Source organism: Alligator mississippiensis, chromosome 13, assembly GCF_030867095.1.
Source record: "Alligator mississippiensis isolate rAllMis1 chromosome 13, rAllMis1, whole genome shotgun sequence".
Classification (NCBI taxonomy): domain Eukaryota; kingdom Metazoa; phylum Chordata; order Crocodylia; family Alligatoridae; genus Alligator; species Alligator mississippiensis.
The window spans coordinates 3,126,131-3,145,875 of NC_081836.1; the positions used below are offsets into that span (position 1 = coordinate 3,126,131).

Consider the following 19,745-nt stretch of genomic DNA (forward strand, 5'->3'; position numbering starts at 1 on the left):
TCCCTGTCATGTCCCTTGCCCTATCCTCTGCTCTGCTTCCTGCTCTGCACTCCCTGGCCCATCTACTGCTCTGCTATCTGCTCCCTGCCCTGTTCTCCTTGCCCTATACACTGGTCTGCTGTCTGCTCCCTGTCACGTGTCCCTTGCCCTATGTGCACTTTCCTTTCTTGTCCCTCTCTTGTCTTCCTTGCCCTATCTACTGCTCTGCTTTCTGCTTCCTGCCCTGTTTGGTGCTGTGCTGCAAACAGAGGCCACCCGTGCCACCAGTTGCCCCTCCCGCCTCGCAGCACGCTCTCACCTGGGGGGCTTCCATTTCGGGACATGAAGCAGGGCCGGGTTGTACCCTCTAGACCGATTCCTTCAGACGCACGTGTGTCGTTGGGGATCGTACCTACACTTCCCACCTCGGAGTCACTGGAGCGTAGCCGACTGGGTCCCCAGCCTCAAGCCCTCGGAAATTATGCGTCAGATCTCAAAACGATGAGCTGGCCTTAAAAAGCCACATGATCTGAAAAAAATAAAGATAACCCCAGTTTCCTTTGCTTTCCCTTTTGCATTCCAAGCCTTTCCGGTGCTTTTAGATCACCCCCTCGCGCTTTCCCATGCATCAAAAAGGGCTAGAAACCTTGTGGAAGGACCTCTCCGATCCTCACGTGATTCCAGCAGCTGGGGCTTTGCGGGCAAACAGCAAATATCTATGAGACCTGGAATAAAACCCAAGATGTGATGGCAGAGGGATCTGTCCCGGGTCCCATGCAGCGTTTTCGCTATCAGGAGAGAGACCTGGAAACAGAAGTGTCCAAACATGCCACATGGCGCGTGCCATCCTGAGACACGCGTGTCCTTTGAACACATGCATGCACCTCCCCTGTGCGAAGGAAGGAGGAACAGCAGGGAAACGTAGTTGGCACAACTGTGTAGCACGCCAGCTTATCCTATGTGTTAGGACAAGAAACATGCTTCCTTCTGCCAACACTAAACACAGGGTTTATTTGGACGTTGTTTGGGGTTGAAACAAAAAAAGATACATCCAGGAGCAGAACTGCTCCTCTCTTCCCGCTGGGTCTGTGCCCTGTAAACCTCGAATCCACATCAAGGGCAAAAGAGACATTTTAAATGACCCCTGCTGTCTGTAATTACCTGCTGGCACCCCAGGCCCTGTCATATGTCTTTGTTGTGCAGCCTCTTTGTTTTGTGTTGAACCCCAGTGTTACACATGGGAGCAATCACCTGGGTCGGTGTTTGCAGGATGGAAACCTTGCTGGTACCTGCTGTCTTAGGTCTGCCGCAGAACCAGAGGTTTCAAGATGGAACAAGTTCAAAACAAATCCCTTCGATGGCATGTGCTTGCTTAGAGGTTGGCAGGTCCTGTGCAGTCCCGCCGAGAGGCACCCCAAGACCTCCTATCCTGCAAGGGATAGCAGCCGTCATGTTGGACACTGTCCCAGGAACCCGCCTTAGGGGGAATTTAGCCTGTTCATCTATAGGAGGGAAAGGGGAAGAGACTGGATTGATTGGATCGATTGAGATAAACCAGGCAGTCCATGCAGACCCGCCGTGGCTGGATGGGACTGCTCCTGCGTAAAACGATGAACACACACCAGTTCATTTATTCCAGAAACATGTAAAAGTCCGTGGTTGAGCCCCCTGGGACCTTCCATCCCTGACTTCAGAGTAGCTCTCAACAAAAGGCCTTGAAAAGCCAACTGATCTCATTACCTGGACTGTTAACTCCACTGGCCCTCAAGGTGTTGTCCACCTCCCATTGTTCCAGTCAATCCACTCCTCACCTGTCCCCTTCCCCTGTCCCTTTCCCTTCTATGTTGAGCCTTTTCTTTCTGCCCATCTTTTCACAGCATCTGATGAAGTAGGTTGTTGCTCAGAAAGCTCATGTCTCTTGAGTCCACTTAGGCCCTGAGATGCCCCATCCTGCCTTCTTCAAGGAGAACCAAGCAAGAGGTGCAGAGTTCCTGGCAGGTGTCACACCATTATTTTCAGGGAGTAATTAGGCTATTGGGTCTGGGGCGAGAGCAGTACAGGGTGGCAAATTCAGCCAAACAGAACGGAGACCAGACCGTAGCCAACCCATGCAACACAGGGTCTGAACTTGATTGGAAACACCTACATCCTCATGGTTTAAATATCTTCACCTAAAGAGGCACGGCCAGCGTGCTGTGTGGACGTGTGTGCGCGCTTGTCTGCTTTCAAGTGATCAGCTCAGTCTGCAGATGTTACCGGTGAAAGATATTGCTCCACTTCCATCGTATTTTACCCAGAGAAGTGGTGGAGTCTCCATCCTTGGGGGTTTAAGGGCTGGCTGGGATGATTTAGGTGGGGCTGGTCCTGCTGGGTTGGACTCCTGAGGTCCCTTCCAACCCTCATTTTCTATGATTTTGTGATTCTAAACCCTGGCAAGCCTTGATCATGGAGAATAGAGTGGGAAGGGGCTCCGAAAGGTCATTTCATCCAACCCCCTGCTAAGGATAGAAACGAGCTACTGTCTCAGATCCCAACCAGAGATGCTGCAGCCACAGCTACCAGAGTACTAACAACGTGCAGTTACTAACCTCTCCGGCATCACTTCTAGTCACCTGCAAAGCCCATGATTTAATTCATCCCCAGCAAGGCCTTGCAGACACTGTGTCTGTGCTGCGGGGTGCAAGGGACAGGATGCAATGTTCCCCCAAATACATCAAGTTCTCCAAAGCTTTGCCTTCCCCTCACAGCTTGTCTGATCCTAAGGAGGGCTGGGCTGCTGGTGGGACAGTGGCCAAGTGACAGCCAGGCTGCCGTGCCAGTGGCTGGGCTTTGTTTTGAGGCTTAGGACATGCTAAACATGTTGATAACCTTAAACCGCCACGGGCTGGTTCTCAGCTTTCATTAAAGTGTCTTTGGACTGATGCCGATGGGGCTGGGAACATGCTCTGTTGTGCGTGAGCCACATCTTGCACGCAGATGCCCCTGGCCGGCTGCTATGTAAGTGCAGGGAGAGGGGCATCTTCTGAGACGTCTGGAAGGAAGAAGGAGCATATGTGAAACCACATGCTTGAAATCCTCCTCCTGAGCCAGGGCAGGTAGGAGACGGGGCAACATGCTCTTCTTGCTGTCGGCTCTGCCGGGTGCGTGGGACTGGGTGACTCCCGTGGTCGGGTGAAGAGCCCGAGCCTTGAATTTCTTGTATTGACATCAGTGGAGGAGTTTGGAGGTATGAAATGGCAGGATCAGGCCTGCTCAGGGCCATCTCTTGTTCCAGAAGGTGAAAGTCTTCAGTTCCTTGCAGTTGCAGCCAAAGCTGGAAAGGGAGAACAGTGCACCCAAAGGGAAGACTTAATTAATTTGGTTGTGAGGCAGTAGCTGCGGCTGTGTTTGCTCTGAGCTTCTGACCCGTTTAAAGTCAGAGAAACACATTTCCTCACCTCTCAGTGCAGAAGGGCAGCTTGGCTCAGTGGTTGGAGCTCAGCGCAGGTTGCTAGCAACTCCTGGATACTAACGCCGGCTTTGCCGCTGGCTCCTGATGGGATGCCTTTTCCCCTCTGTGCCTCAGTTTCCCTGTCTGTAAAAACAGGTAACAGTGCTAACCCACCGGGGCTGTGAGGGTTAGTTCGGTGCTGTTGATGCAGTGCTCTGACAAGGACAAGGTGCTGGGTGCTGTTAAACCTGCTGGAGAGGAACTTCTTTGTGCACTGAGCAGTCTCCCTGCCCTCGGGGTATGGCACTTTTGCCCCGTTTCTAACACGCACCCTCTGCAGGGAACATGGGCCCGTTGGCCGTGCCAACAGACGTGCTGCACATGCAGGCTCTCCTTTGCACTCAGGAGATGCAGGACGCAGCTGGGGGACTCCAGGCTAGCACGTATCATCCTGCTTGCAAAGTACGTGCGCAGCACCCGGCTTGCTTGCAGAGGAGAGTGTGAAACTTAACCTGCTTTTATATCTCATAGGATTTTAACTGGCATTGCAAGGCTTTGTGGGCTCTTGTGTTAGTAGGAATCAGTGGTATTTCAGTGTTGCCCTAACTCGGTCGTGATCCTAACAGCTCACTTGTTAGGCTTGGCATAGAAGGGTAGTGGTTTCTCGCCCTTATTCTAGTGCCCAATGGAGCCAGGGGACTGGGAGTCCATGCTCTCGACTTCATTAGTTCCCCAAGAGACCATTGGTAGGTCCCTGCTTTGCTCTGTGCCTCAGTTTCCCCCCCTGTGAAATGGGGACACCGTGCAGTTGCCCTGGGTCCTGTACTGTTCAGCAACGGATATGCATGAAGTGCTTTGAGCTGTGAGGGAAGGTGCTAGCTCTCTGAGAGCTGTGACTTGGTCTGCTTTTTGGCCTTGTCAAGTCCAGGATCTCTGGTCTGTTTTGTCCTCCCCTTTCACAGATCATCTGCTCCAGCTTCCTCGGTGGGAGCTGCAAGTCAGAAGCCCCATTGCTTTCCGTGCTCATTTCCACCCCTTTTCTATTTAGGTTGATTTTTCCCTCTGGAAAAGTGCTGGAGGCAGAGTGAAAAACGAGAGCGCCAGACCTATCATGCACCCGACCTTCCTCGTGAGCTGCGCCAATGGCAGAAGGCAACTTTCGGACACGCATCCTCAGGATGGTGAAACCTGCAGACGCCCTCCAAGCCCCCCACCTGCCCCACCACAGATGGTGACCTACCTGGTCTTCTGCTGGGACCCGTCCTTGTCTGCCCTCCCAGGCATTCGGAGCAGAGCAAGCGAGGAGGAGGCTGGAGCCTGTGCCCAAGAGCAAGTCTCGTCTTCCTCCCAGCAGTGTAGCCAGGCCTCTCTGGAGGCATCTGAATCCTTCAAGGGTCCAGTCCCACCATGCCGGCCCTGCCTAAAGAGTTCTTCTACGGTTAGCAATGCACCGCGGATGTCCAAGTCCAGGTCACTGCAGGGCTCTGCTCGGTGCCTGGGGAAAAGGTTTCTGAAGGCCCTGTTTGCATGCATCATTGGGCCAGCCCCTTCTTTTTGTCCAGGCAACGGGGAAAAGGGCATGCATTTCTAATGGGAGACATACAGTTCACCCTGGCCTTCACCTCTAAGGTCTACTTTGATTTTAGCTTCTCCTCTGTTTCCAGTTCTGGTTCTGCCCCAAACCTGCTCTAACCACTGCCCTAGGCTGCCTGTGCCTTCGTCTCTGAGCTGTCATAGCACGGCTCACGGTCAAAGCAAAGAAAGGATCAGGTCCTTCCATCACCAAGAGTAGCAGCTACTGGTTATGCGCCGTAGGATGAAGTGACAAGGGCCACGGGTCTCTGGGCTTCATGGACTGATCACTCAGCTGGTGACAGGAGCATCCCCTCACTGCCTGGGTCAGGCCATCGCTGCATTTCAGGATGGCAGCTCTTATGCTACCAGCAAATGCAGGAAGATCGTTTCCCAGACCGGCCCGCAAAACAGTTTGTATCTTGATGTCTTGCACCCTGAAAGATCCCCCAGCCTCTTATAAGATCGACAGCAATCAACACCCCCTGCAAGGGACCCACTGGATCCTACACATGCCCTTCCCTGCCTGAGATGTATCTGGTCCAATGCACCAAATGCCCTCGCGGGAACTGCGTGGGTGCAACCAGACAGAAATGATGCACAGGAATGAACTCCTACTCCCTCCAGTTTCTCAGCCCTACGCACTGTTTTTAACCATCGCTGTTCCTGCTTCTTCACTCTGACCTGATGAAGAATGCCTTGCCTGCAAAAGTTGGTCTAACTTTATCCCACCTGGGCAGTTGGCCCAATAAAAGAGACCACCCACAAAAAACCCTTGCCTTTTGCAAATGATCCTAAAGTGTCCTGCCAAGAAAATACAGCCAGCTCTGGGGTGAAGCATACGTAACTGCGCTTTGCAGCACTGTAACAACTATTTTCTTGCCAAAGGGCTGGTGGATGTAATGAGAGGCTGGATTATGCTTGCCCTAAGGTTGGTTTCCCTCTTGGAAGACTTGGCCCCATCAGGTGAAGATGCTCTGGAGATGTCACTGCTCCCATCACAGCCAAGATCAGGGGCACCTGCTGGTGTGGGAACTGCTTGTAGTTTGCTTTTATCTCGGGATGGGATGGGTGGCTGAGAGCTGGGCCTGACAGGGCCTTGCAGCTGGCTCTCCTGTGAAGTCAGCTGCCCGAGCGTGGCACAGGAAGGAGGGGCAGGTGGCACCTGGTGCATTGCTGGCGAGCAGGGAATGGGGAAGGACTGGAGGCGACTCACAGAAATAAGGTTTAAATGAAGATCATGGTCACGTGCATGTCCCTGGTGGGGAAAAATCCCCAATAGGCCTGCTGGGAGGTTAACCTCTGCCTCAGTTTACCAGATAGCAGCACTGGTCTCCTCCTTCTCTGGTGCTATGAAACCCGGCGATGCCAAGGGCTCTGTAGATCCTCTTGGTAAAAAACCTGCCAGATGCTCTGCTTGTTTCCCTGAGGGGTCTCCGTGTGCTGCGGGCCCGCTGCCACTAGATGGTACTGCTTTACCAAGCATCGGAGGGCCACTGCTGCTTGGGTGATGTATTTGCTTTCCCAGCTGGTGCCCATTTGGCAAAAGGGCAGCTTTTTTTAAGGAAAATTTTTCATGTCCCAGGTCAAATTAGCCTGATCAGGTCCAAATCCATTTGAATCATTCAGGAACCCTATGTGACCCTGCTACCAGCAAGCATCCTTCACCCCAGCCTGGGGCGTCACATACTTCCAAATCCTTTGGCAGGCATCAAAAGGCAGCTGCGAAGGGGTTGAGGGTTGGCTGCAGCCGGTGCTGTGCCCCCAAAACCCAGCTGCAGCCATGGGTGCTTAGGGCACCCATGGGAGTCAAGTGCTAAGCGCACACTGGGAAGGTGACCAGAACATGCCCAGCACGCGGGTACCACGATGCAGAGGGGCCTGCAGCCTCCCTCCCCTATAGCGTGATGGGAAACAGCCCCAGAAGACAGGGAGTAGGGCCATGAGTTGTGTCCTAGAGCATCACCACTGCCAGACAGAGACCGCCGGCGCGTGCAGCCCCGGTACAGCTGGGCAGGACCCTCTAGCAGACATGTGGCAGAGCATCATCCCTTGGCATCGTGTGCCCGGGTGTGAGCCAACCGGTGACATATGCATTTAATTCAACAACGATCCCAAACTAGCAAGGGTCCCTCCCAGCTCCTGTGTGCGTCACTGCCCAGCTACCTCCTTCCCTGTCCCCTCCTGAGACCTGCCTCCTTTTTCCATCACAGGAGAGGACACAATGACCTCTGAGCTCAGTGGAGAGCTTTGCAAACAACTCTTCAGGCCTCCCAAGCTTGTGGTAACTATAAACAGCTTCCAGCCAGGACAAAATACAGGCCCCTTGCACTGTTTATACACACAGCTCCTTATTAATCCCAGCCATTCCTCACCCCCTGGAGTCAATCCAGGGACTGATGCAAGAGCCTCTGCCTTTCCCCTTGTCAGACAGGGTCACCCGGGACCGCGTCGTGTTGCAGGGGAGGTCACAGGGGCTCTGTGCATGGCTGGAGAGGAGCAGGAGATGCAGGGTTTACACTGCACAGGCTCATGCAAGGGATGACCCTGGTACCAAGCTAATAACCCTGTAGCCTTGGCCGTGCCTGGCTCTGGCACATTGGCTCTTCCTACTCAACACCCCAATGTCATGTCCATGGCCGTCTGGCTGTCACCGTCATCCCAAGAGGACATAATGTGGCCAGGAAGGCCGTGATGAGGGGTCAGAGGGATTTCCCTTCATCTTGAGGGTTTGAGACTGGGGAATTCGGGCAGCTCCAGAGCCTGACGTGCTTTCCTTAGCCCCAGGGCAAACTTCACCAGGTGCTATATTACTTGAGCACGTGGTGGCATCTAGATATGATCTCATGAGGTCCCTTCCAGCCCTAACATCTATGATATCTATGGAGGGCCAAGGCAGGATGCATGGCCAACAGGAAGGCCAGCCAGGCCTGCTGATTCCTGGGGATGGATCTTGGGATCATAGGGCTTATAGTGGGGGGAACAGAGCCTGGCTGGCTGGAGAGCATCTCCTGGGACGTGTGCTGGCAGCCGATGTGAAGACCACGGTCACTCGGACTGTGCCAGGTGAGCTCGTAATAAAGCCCCTGTCTCTTTGTGTGTGCATCCCCTGTGCCCTTGAGTGACCTTTCCAGGGTCACACTCGCCCTGGCCTTGCTCACCTGCCGGCCAGGTGGTGACACAAGTCAGGTGGCGGTTGCTGGGTTAACCCCTTGTTCCTCCCGTCAGGCTGGCGGGCAGTTTGCAGGGCACGCAGCCCCGAGCGACGAGCAGGCGGCTCCCCGCGGCGTTGTGCTAGCATCCAGGAGGGCGCAGCCAGAGAACAAAATGCTCTCGTCTCTCTGCAGTCGAGCCGACAAGGCCAGGCTGATTTATGGAGGAGGGCGGGGGAATGGATGCTGCCGGCTCGGCTCCCCGTGACGGACTTTCGAGGGGACGTGCGCGGAGAGGAAGGCCCCAGACTTCACCTTGGCTAGACGCACAGGTTACTTGCAACCTCCCTCCTGTTTTACACTGGCATGACTTCACAGACCTCAGTAACACCGCTCCTGATTTACCCCCGTGGACGCCGAGCCAGAAGCTGGCCCCGTGTCTGGGTCTCACCCCAGGACAGCGCTGCGCCTTGGGGATTACAGCAGCGTGAACCAACCATTTTGGGCAGGCGGGCCACAAATTAACCCCGCATCCTTCCCGAGTGCCAATCTCATCCCCTTCCCCTGCCTGAGCTGCTGCTCTGCTTTCTGCTCCCTGTCCAATGCTGTGTGACTCGATCACAAACCTTGCCCAGCTCCTGTCTCCCTTGGAGGAGGATTTGCAGCACAAAATCAGCTTCCTAGTTAGGCAGGGATGGGTCATTGGTCTTCTTAAAGAGGCCACAGGCTGCCTGGGCTACAGAGAGGGACCTTGCCTCTTTGCTAGTGATGCTCAACCAGGGGCCACAATGCACTGGGGGCCACGAGATCCTTTTCCGTGGGGCTGCACGGGATCGGCACCGTGTGGTGTGCAAACACCTACACAGGATTTGCAAGGCGGACCCGGGGATTTCAGCTAGGAATCGGTAGCATCGCCCTGCTTGGGTCTCTCTCTCTCTGAGCTCTTTGCACTGGAAGAATCACTCCAGTATTTTTCCATAGTCAAGAAACGAGGGAAAGCCGAGAGCCGGCATTTTCCGAGGGGGGTCCCACGTCTCACAAGGTTGAGCAGCCCTGCTCTTAGCCGTGAGGGGTTTCTCTCCAGGCCAGAGCTGGGCAGGATACAGGATGCAGCCAGAGACGGGGACCGAAGAGCGCAGCCAAACTCGTTGCACTTGTGACCGAAACCCGGTTCCCATCCGAGAGAGGACTCTGTTCCTCCAGCCCGGGGCTGGTTCATTCCCCGTCCCTCACTGCCTCCCAGCAAAGTCCTGCTCGCTGTGAAGCCTCTGTGGCAGCAAGCCGGGCCTCGTGGTCCCCTGGGGCCAGTCTCGTGGCTGCCCACGTGGCCAGCCGTGCCCTTGGGGCATCTCTGTTTCCTAGTCCCTCCGGCTGGGCTGGGCATCGCGCCTCGCTTTCCCCTCTCGTCCGTCCCATCTGGGAGCCCAGGGCCCCGTCTCTCCCGACAGAGCCCTCCTGGGAGCCGGCCCAGCCCCAGGCATGATAAATAAGGCTGACAGCTTTCTCGTGGCCTCCTTTCCCCTACATGGCCTGACCCACAAAGCACTCCTGGGAGGCTTGGTGCCTGCAGAGGCCGGCGAATTGTTTATCTTCCTTCTCACCCGCGGCAAGCTCGCTTGGAGCTCAGCTCTCGCTCGGGGAGGGCCGGCTCCGTGTCCGGCGGTGCTTCATGCTCTCTGCATCCTCACGGTGCCTCGGCTTTGCTGCTGCTTCCAGCACTCCCAGCTCTGCCCTGGAGTAGGTGGTGTGCTGGGTCCTGCAGGGAACGGGCACCGATCCTGAAATCAGAGGGCAGATCCATAGGAGCCCACTGAGAGCTGTCAGGGCGAAGGATTAGTGGCAGAGAGCTGGGCAGGTGGAAGAGGGTGGGTTTGGCAGTGTTTTTTGCATCAAGCGGAGACCCCTGGCAGCCAGGCCCCTTTGACCGAGAAGAAAGGCAGTGCCCGGCCAAGCTTCCCTGTTTCATCCTGGAGCATCGTGCAGGGAAATGTCCGGCGCACACAACGGGGTGGAGGAGAGCGCAGGACACCAGGGAGCGGGGTCAGCAGGTATCACTTGCCGAGCGGGGCAGAGGAAGGATCTGCACGTGGTACCAGCCTCTGTGCGTGGCATCTCTGCCCAGAGAGCACGTGGCGGGCAGCTTGCGGCCATAGCAGGGGCTGGTTTTCCTCCCTCCCTGCCCACCCCACAGCAGAGCCAGGGTCTCTCTGGGATGTGAGGGTGGGTGGGCTTTGACCTTCCTGTCTCCCAGGGGCCCGTGTCCCAGCGACTGGAACAGCTGAGGTGCAGGGCTCACAAATAGACCGACAAGGAAGAAGTGAGTCACCCAGGCTGGAAATAAACCTATGGACACAAGGCCACAAGGGCAATGAGGTGGCAATTCTCTGCCCGGTTGGTGCAGCCTGCAGCTGGGAGGACAGCCTTGTGGAGACGTCCACCTTGGAGCATCCCAGAAGGCACCCGTTAGCACCACTTCTGCAAGGCACGGTGCCAGCTAGCTGAGGCTCCTCCAACTCATTGCATGTCAGCTAGCGAGTAGCAGAGCCTGGGCTGTGGGCAATGCGGCCTCCCACCATGCTGAGCTGCCAGCCTTGCAGGTGCTTCCCTGACTGCTCAGGAAAGCCTACAAACACCAACAGACCCTCCCTTGGCCTGAAGAAGGGTGTTTGTGCCCTAAAGCTAGCAAAGAACAATTTTTCTAACTATTTAGTTGGTCTAATAAAGATATCACATCTATGCAAAGACTGTTGTCTGTCTGTGAGAGCTGGGTGCAGGACCCACCGGGCAGCGCTGGGGAGGAGAAGCCCTCCTGGGCTCGCTGCACGCCGACAGCTCATGCCCGCGGAGAAGAAGCGGTAGCAGCAGCGCAGGCACAAAGCGAGAGGAGGCAGCCGCCGGGGTGATCAATAATTTATAACAAACCAGATACGAGCTATGTACAAAGAGAACCGCAGCGGGAGATGCAGCCCCTGCCTTCTCCCGTCCCTGCAGCTGCTGGAGCCTCATGTGCTCAGCCCGGGGCCCTCCTTCAACCTGTGCATGGGTGAAAGATTCACTTGCTTGCCCTCCTGCCTGCTGCTGCCTCTGGGTCTGCCCCTCCAGATAGGGTCAGCCTCACCTTGCCACGGCTGCACCATGACGGGGCATGACTTGGCTGCTAGGGCAGGTTCTGCCCCTGCTTTTACCCCGTCAGGTGGCAGGAGCATGGGCCTGTCTATGTAGGACTGCATGGAGGGGAACGATCCTTTCCCAGCGCTTGCTCTATGGGTTACGGACAGACTCAGAAGAACGCAAGAAAAGAGCATCAGGAGGGCTGTGGACTGGGTCAGACCTTGCCTGGTCTCAGCATCAGAGAGCGGAGGCTGAGAGGGAGAGGGAGCTGGATCAGAGCAGGGTTTTTCCCCTGTCCTCTCTCCCTTGCAGCCTCCAGCATTTCAGTTCTGATGCAGAGGCTGTGCCCCTCTCCCCCCTGCTCAATAGAGACCGATGCCCCTTTCTTTCAAGACTGTGCCCATTCCCTTTGTGGATCTGGCTAAGCTGCCAGCTTCCACAGCTGCTTATGTTTTGATGGAGCTCGGTTCCCAAGGGGGTTGGAGGCAGGGCTGGGTCTACGCTATGTTCATACTGGGCTAGATTTACCCCGAGGCTCAGCCAGACGAGTGTGGCGCTCAGTGCTTTTCGGACACAGGGCATTGCTGCACCCCTGCCCCTGTTGTGATCTCAGCGCCAACCCGTCTGGACTGGGCTCCCTCTGGCTAAAGACCTGGCCTGAGCAGCAATGAAGGAGGGTGATGTCCTGTCCATTTTCCCTGTTCATCCTCCCGGTCCCATGGGATTGCCCCTTAAAGAGCAGCCGATACCTCCTGGGACATGCCAAGAGCTTTTATGCATGGAAGTGATTTTGCTCCTGTCTCCCTCCGAGGGAGCTCTGGCGTTGGCTGAAACCAATGAGTCCGTCCTACGGGACCAAGTCTTCCTTGGAAGTCAGCGCTCCTGGTTCTCCCTCCTACGTGGGGGTAAATCAGGAATAATTTCATAGGAGTCAATGGGGCTTCCAGCGGGGCCAGTATGGATCAGGCCCAGCGAGTTTCTGCTTTTAAAGGAATCAAAGACTAACACAACTATGCAGACGCGGCACGTGCGTCTGCCTGGATCTCCCCGTACGGGGTCACTATGAAAACCTCACAGCAGCAAAGGCCTGTTTGGAGAGCTCACAGCATCCCTGCGGGAAACGGCCTTTCCTACATGGTGCAGCCTGCACCACCTACTAGCCAAGGAAGGTTTTGCATCTTATGAGCATCCAAATACCTAGTGCGGGCTAAAATCTCCTCTCAGCTGCCTCTGTAGGACCCACTGGGCCCAGCTCCGATCTCAGTGATGCTGGTGTGATAGCAGAGAGGTCCACGATGGCCCCGGGCCAGATCCTTACCTGGAGCAAAGCTGCGCCACCGCTTGCAGTCAAATGCAATGGGGAAATCACTGATTCACCCCAGCTCAGGATCTGGCCCCCAGGATTTTGTAACTGAGATAAGAGTCTGGCCCACTCGCTTTGTCGGGGCTCGGTGTGAAGACCCAGCTGCTCTTTAAAGGGATGCCCCGGGCTGGCTGCTCCCTCCCTCCCGCCCCTGCCCCTGCCCCTGCCCCTGCCTCTCAGATTTTGATCTCAGTCCGGAAGGTCTGTTGCACGTGCTCCGTGTGCTTGGCCGGGTGCCGTCTGGCTTTGATGGTGAGGGTGCCGTCGGGGCCCAGGGCAGAGGTGACAGAAGTGGGGTCCACATCTTCGGGCAGCTGGCACTTGTGGGTGAAGGTGTTCATGACGGTCCCGTCTGCCGCCAGCTGTAAGGGAGGAAGAAACGGGCACACTGAGCAGGCGATGCCGATACCTGCAGGCACCTGGCTGCCCGAACACAGCACCCTGTATTCCTGGTGCCGCCACTGACTGTCTGCATGACCTTGGGCAGGTCATTCTGCCTCCTCTTGTGTACCATAATAATATTTACCGGCTGCCCAGGCGTGCTGGGACGCAGAGCTAGTGTTTACCAGCGGCTTGGAGATGCTCAGGTTACAGACAGATGGAGAAACGCAAGGATTATTTCCGAGAGCCTGGAGGGAGTGGGTCAAGGTGGGGACTGGGTGTCAGGACTCCTGGGATCTAGTTCTGATTTACCCCTGTGCAGCCTCAGAGGAGTTGCTCCGGCCTCCCCCCATTCAAGTCCTTGAAACACTGACGTGGGAATCCCAGGGTTTAACGCCCTCGTGGTTGGAAAGCGCTGTTTGATTTTTATGTGATAGGTGCTAGAGGTGGGCTAAGGGCTGTCACTGTGGCCTAGACTTCCCTGGGCTTCTTCGAGGGCCAGCCTGGGCAAGCAGGAGCTGGAGCCCTTGCACGCAGGCAGCACGTGCAGGGATGGTGCATGCGTGCCAGGCGCGGAGGAGGCACCATCTGCTCAAATGCCAGCTGCTCTCCATCCGGCAGCACCCCGGGGTTTGGTGGGCTTTGCCGAAAGCAGCACCTTGTATAGCTCCCACCAGCATGACTCGAGGCAGAGCAATACAACCATGGGCCCTGGATCTCCTGGGCTACCGGCCAGCACATAGCGTCCTCAGCCCCTCGCATCCGAGCAAGCAGATGCGAGTGGTACGACGTCCTTGGCCGGTAGAGGAGATCGGCATGTACCAGCCATTCTCCTCCGCAGCTTGGCACCGGGGGTGGTGCTGCACTGGCAGCCCCGATGTCCTCCTACCTCATGTGTCCCCACGTGGGGTGCAGTCCAGGCTTTGCAGGGCCAGCATCCCGCGTACCGAGCCCCCGGCCACAGGCCTTGATCCCACCCGGAGGGACCACAAACAGGTCCCTCAGCACCCCCCCCAGACTGGATCCCAGTCCATGAACTGGCCCCAGTGCTCTTCAGCATCAGCGCACCAGCTGTGGGCAGATGAAGACCGCGTCCTATGTGACATGGGAACCTGGGGCACCCTCCTGCTTTGCACAGATCGCAAAGCCAATGGGAAGCTACAAAAACATCCAAATTAAAAAAAGTGGGGGCTTCTGGTTTTGGGGGGCCCTGTGATTCTTCCTGATGTAGCTGCTCTGTGTAAGCAGCAGGTGTCTGGGCTCGAGCTAGTCACCTTCTCCGCGTGGACCTCGATCTGGTTGTTGGACGTGGTGACGATGATGTCCTCGGGGGAGAAGTCGCTGACGTCCACGGCAAACTGGTAGGTGTCTCCCAGCGTCTTAATGTTCCCCGCGTTGCCTGGACGGGCTGCAGGGAGGGGGAAGAACAGCGTGAATCCTTCGGACTCCTTTACAAGGGCTTCCCCCACTACCCTGCGTGGATTTTGCAGCAACGCGGACACCCAGCTCTTTACCTAGACCTGCCTTATGTGCAGCCCTGGAGATCAGGAGAGGGGCACGGAAAACTGGACTGGGTTCACATGCTTGGCGGAAAGAAATGAGCAGGGTTATATAGTCCTCTCCCCATTAGATGTGAAGCATGATCCAACACCCTTTGAGGGCAGTGGAGGTGATTTCAAGGGACTTTCCAGCAATGCCTTTGCTGCAGGACCTCTCTTGTCTGGTCAGGAGCAAAGAAATCCCAGAAAGGAGATAGGTTGCGCCCTGGAACGGGGTCTGGCAGGAGTGTTTCAGGGTTTGAAACCTTGCCAGCGGAACTGGAGATGTGGCTAGGTAGGTCTGGTAGCGTTTGCAAATGGGCACGTGCCAACAGAGCCCCATCCACAGCGCTCTGTGCCGCTGCGCCCGTGCTTTGTGCACCAGGTCAGTGAGGTTGGAGGTGCGAAGCATGTGTCCGCCCCGGGCCTCTCACGGCCCACCTACATTTGCAGGGAACAGGTCAGTGCTGGGACTTAGCTGCTACAGTCAACCAGCCCGATGGACGGTCCACTGAGGCCAGTATCCCATCCCAGTAACCTTTCCTCAAGTTTCTTCCTAAATTGCGTATGGCGCTGATGTCTGAGGTTTTTTCCCCTGTAGTCAGAGATGCTTTTATTACCATCGATTACCCTCCGTTGAATCCTACAGTGCTGTTGATCTTAATGGCAACCCGGCTTCCTGGGGTGGGGTTTGCCGTGCTTTGTGGACAGAAGCATTTCCTTTGCTCGGCTGCCACTTGCTTGCCTTTTCTTATCATCACCAGTATCATCTGAGGGCAGATGCTGGTGGATTTGCCCCTTGATTTTACAGGGGAGGTTGTAAAGTCACATAAGGCAACTGGCTTTTTCTTTCTTTCTTTCCTTCCTGTTTTTCACCAGCCTCAGCACTGCCCAGGTCTAGCCTGGTCCTGCCCTTTCCAAGGAGCCTCCAGTGTCCTGCAGCCCCGCTGCGATGTGTGGGAACGCGGCTCCTGACCCTGCCCTCGCTTTCTGCCGGTCCCCTTCCAGGATAACTCTCCGGGAAGGCAGGGCTTTGCACAGCTACAAGCGACAGCAGGATCAGGTCTTATCCGCTCTGCTTTGTGCGTTGAATTCCAGGTTCAGTCCTGTGACAAAGCTGCGGCTCTCGGCTCAGGTTTTCCTCCTTTTCCAGGCAACAGCGTCATTTCTCTGTGCCTGGAATGGACAGCTACAAAGCGGAGGCAGCCCCAAGCTGTGATGCATGTACAGATCCCGCTGGGTTGCTATCATTAGCTGGCGTCCTGGCGCGCTTGTGGCTTCAGCCAAGGAAGAGCCACGCTCGCTGACGTGGAGCCTTTCCTCGTTCAAGGTGACAGTGTGCTGCAAGCTGCCTCCCCGGGGAACTGAACCCCTCCCTGCTTGCAAACCACCCCTAAAGACACGCTCATTTTCACTGGGTGGCCCCCAAATCACCTGCCCAGGGGGTTACAGAGAAAACCTGCAGCGTGCATCTTGTGAATCCTTCTCCCCCGTGCAATCACCCAGCGCTGCCTCCAAGGTCTCACAGGTATCTCCCACAGTATGGCTGCAGGGCTGAGGCCTTCGCCCCCCAGAAATCCCCCCCCACCGACTACAGCACAGGATGGCATTTCCGGGGTGTAAAGTAGATACGAGTCACTTCCCTGAGAGACCCAGAGGTGCCCAGTGGCTCACTCCCACCCTCCCGCCTGCCAGCTGGTCCGAAGTATTTTGGGAGCCAGGAACGAAGAAGGAACCTCCCTCGTCCTGGGATGTTTTGAGCCCCCAAATCTCCTGCTGGAAGCTGTAATGGGGGCTCCCAAGCTGACCCCTTGCTCCCGCTGGGAGAAGCTGGGACGGTGGCAGATGTGACTTCCTGCAGCTCTGCCAGCTGTGGAGCCAGCTGGGAGGAGGTGGAACCGGAGCGGAAGGGAACGGCCCCATAGCCAGCACCCTCCTGCTCCTCCTTTGGGTGCCAGGGGAATAGCACAGCTATGAGCTGCCCCAGGGCTGTCCCACCGGGGCAGCCTGCAAGGGTTATATTGCAGCCCCCAGCCCCTGAGAGGCTGGACAGGCCTGAGCTGCCCCCAGCATCTGATGCCGCGTCCCCAGGTGGCCTGGTCCGACCTGCACCCGGGAGCGGTTTGGAGGTAAGCAATGTTGCCCCTGTTGCTGCCCCCAGCTCTGCCCTACACCCCATCCCTCATCCCCTGTCTCTCCATCTCTTGCCCCAGGAACAGGGAGCAGGGATGGGTCTCGTCACACCCCCGGCCGGAGCCCGGAGACACCGACTTGCCTGTGAAGCCCAGAGGCTCCGTGCGCGGCCTCATGAACTTCCCGAAGTCGTCGGCGAATATCCCGCGGGCTTTCTCCATGCGCTGCTGCTGGAAGGGGACCGGGGAGGCCGAGGACGAGCTGTGGTGGAAGTGCCGCTGGGAGTGGAAGGCAGAGGAGGACTGCACGCTCATCCACCCCGGGGCACGTTGCCGGGAGAGAGGGGGAACAAAGAAATACAAATAAACCCAACCAGGCAACCAACTGGGGTGGGAGGAGTGGAAACAGAGCCTCTTCCCTCCTCCTGCAGGAGAATGGGAATCAGAGCCGGGTCCAGGGGGGCACTGGCACGGCCCTCTTTATAGCCGGCTGGGTGGATGAGGACAGCACGGCTCAGAGGCAGCTGTTGGGCTTATAAAGCCCCCTTTAGCCTCTGGGCTGCCTTCCAGCCCTCTTGTAAAACAGCCTAAATTTAGCTGCTTGTGCATCCTTTAGACGGGTGGAAATTTTCCCCCGTCCCCCTGCCAGGGCGCCAACAACCGGTGGTAGGAGGAATCTGATCTCATCGCCGGCATTCCTGCCTGCCTGGATAATGTAGCTCCCACTTGGTCCTGGCTGCGCCTGGCAGAGGGCGGGCGACTTCCCAAAAAAAGGAAGGTGTCGGGAGAGGGTGCTGGGGCGAGGGCTGTCCGGGAGATGACGAGGGCTTGGACGTGCCGGGAATAGGTGATGGCCTGTTGGTTTGTGAGAGGGAGCATTGGAAAACGCCATTGCAGGGGGTGTTTTAATACTGGCCTTTATCTCCCAGAGGAAGCAGGTGTGAGTGTTGTTTGAACTGGGGAAACTGAGGCATGGCCAGAGGTCACACTGGACGGCAGTGGGAGAGGTGGGAATGGAGGCCGGCGCCTGCCGGGCCACCTGGGACCTGCTTTTCTTTGCCACCGTGACAGCAGCACCCGTGCCACCTGGAAGGAGTAAGTCACCCCCCGTCTCCGAGGGATCGCTTCAGGCTGTCTGCTAACTCAGGCAGGCAGCGCTGCCTCCGTCAGCTGCATGTGTTCGAGGTTTCCTTTGCACCCGTGCAGACCTGTTCATGTCCCCTTGGCTAGATCTTCCACCCACCCACCAGCCAGTCCTAGATTATATCCAGATCCTAGTAGCTAGTTCTTCCCTTAAGAAGTGAAGACGGAGGCGGTGGTCCTGACGTTGGCTTTGCTACTGCAGGAACTTTCTGTGCAGCGGGTGACAGGTGCACGGGCTTTGTCATGATCTATGCACCTGCCCCCTCCCACAGCGCGCTCTGCTCCTGGCTCTCCACGCTGCCGGGCCCGTGGCAGGGTCTCCAGCTGATGTTTACTGCCCCTGGAGAGGCCGGCGGGCTCCCCTGAGAGCCGCCTGGGGACAGAATGTGCCGCTGTCTCGCACCCGGCGTGTCTCAGCCTCAGCGACCATCCAGAGGCGCTGGGTCCCTTCCCGGTCCTCACCCCCGCACACGTTTTCCATCCGAGCCCAGTCGCTGCACATCACTGGCCTCTGGTAGCATCACGAGGCAGGATGAAAGCAGCTTAGGGCCACTGAGCATGGGCAAGGCCAGGCCAGGACGGACGCGGACCCGTGGAGCCATGCAGCAAGGGAAGTGAGCCAGCACCTGCCCCGAGCCTTAGACCATCTATGGTTTTATCCCCCAGGCTGAGATAAGGGCTCGATGACCCACCGCGCGTCCGTCCCAAGCATGCAGCTGATGTCCGCGAGGCTGAACCGCCCGGGCCTGTTGGCCGTCTGGAATGCACGTCCGCTGCGTGCCGGGAGCGATGAGCCAGGACTGCAGGCATTTCACGGCCAAGGCCAAGCGAGGAAGTGTGGGAACTGAGGCCAGGCTCTGGGCTCAGCTCCGAAGAGCTGTAGGGGGGAGGGAGGGAGGCCGGGACATCTAAATGCGGATGCTGAGTAACTGCAGCGAGGGCCTGAGTCACAGCTTCTCGCTGCCTCTTGCCTCAATCAGGTGCAGCCAGAGCCCCGGCGCTGCCTCCTGCCTCCCTTCCTCTCCTGGGCACGCAGGCCTCCAGCAAACAGCTGCTTTGACCCGGGCCAGCCGCGTATCTGCCCTCAGGTCAGAGCAGAGAAGAAAGCCAGGGGTACTGAGGATGCAACTCAGCGCTTGCGGTTCAATGCAAGTCCTCTTAAATGCTGCGGTCACCTCTAGGGTAGTAGTGTTTAAAAAGCCTCAGTCATTTTGGAGCCAAAATCCATTTAGGCACAAGGACTTGGGCTCCAAAGGCCAGACCTGCAAAGGTCCTTAGGAGAGTGAGGCACCTGCTTATGGGCTGTTGGTTGTAGCCGTGCTGGTCTAAGGACATAAGCAGACAAATTCTTTGGGTACATGGGATCTCTTTTATTAGACCAACTAAAAAGTTGGAAAAATTGCTCTTTGCAAGCTTTTGGGCACAAACAAACCTGCTTACATGCTTTTGGAGATCCCGCTAGCCACCGGTTTGCACAGTTAGATACACCCAGGCCCTGTGTCATCCTTGCAAGGGATGCAGGCTCCTAAGTTCTCTAACCCTGCAGGGTCCAGGGTGAAGGAGAGCTCTTAGGTCAGCCTGTTATGGATCCCTGCTGCAAACAGGTTTGGGTCCAAGCTTCTGGTTCAGACAGAGCTATCCCTGGCAGCTGAAACTAGGACAGCCATCAGACACTTAAAATTCAAACCAAACTGGCTGAAAGGTCCCCGGTGAGGGGAAGATGGGGCATTAGGACTAGCCCTGGTGTGGGGCTGACGGGTCTGGCATTTGGGCTTCATTTCACTCCCAAGCCTAAAACAAAACCCACTGCCCCCGAACCCTCCTGGGTCCCAACGGAGAAGCAGGGGTGCCAGCACCCTTGTGGGGTGAACCCGATCCCCTCTGGAGAGCTGCGTCCTCTCGCTGGCTGCCTGGGAGCGCAGGGTGCATCTCAGGAGCTGAGGA

At 56.8% G+C, this 19,745-nt stretch overlaps 1 protein-coding gene across 1 annotated transcript; it reads right to left on the bottom strand.

Moving 5' to 3' along the window:
• Nucleotides 1-12,758: 12,758 nt before the first annotated feature.
• On the bottom strand, nucleotides 12,759-18,448 carry HSPB7 (heat shock protein family B (small) member 7). Its single transcript, XM_014597966.3, has 3 exons — nucleotides 16,802-18,448; nucleotides 14,263-14,396; nucleotides 12,759-12,969 (listed from the first exon to the last, which is right to left on the bottom strand). The coding sequence occupies exons 1-3, from the start codon at nucleotides 16,971-16,973 to the stop codon at nucleotides 12,784-12,786; spliced, it is 492 nt and encodes a 163-aa protein (XP_014453452.1). The 5' UTR covers nucleotides 16,974-18,448; the 3' UTR covers nucleotides 12,759-12,783.
• Nucleotides 18,449-19,745: the final 1,297 nt, after the last annotated feature.

Coding starts and splice junctions, on each gene's coding strand:
- HSPB7 (XM_014597966.3), bottom strand. CDS start 16,973: ATGAGCGTGCAGTCCTCCTCTGCCTTCCACTCCCAGCGGCACTTCCAC. Junction 14,397..16,801: donor GGAGCCTCTGGGCTTCACAG/GCAAGTCGGTGT, acceptor CCCTCCCTGCAG/CCCGTCCAGGCAACGCGGGG. Junction 12,970..14,262: donor TCGAGGTCCACGCGGAGAAG/GTGACTAGCTCG, acceptor CCTCCCTTACAG/CTGGCGGCAGACGGGACCGT.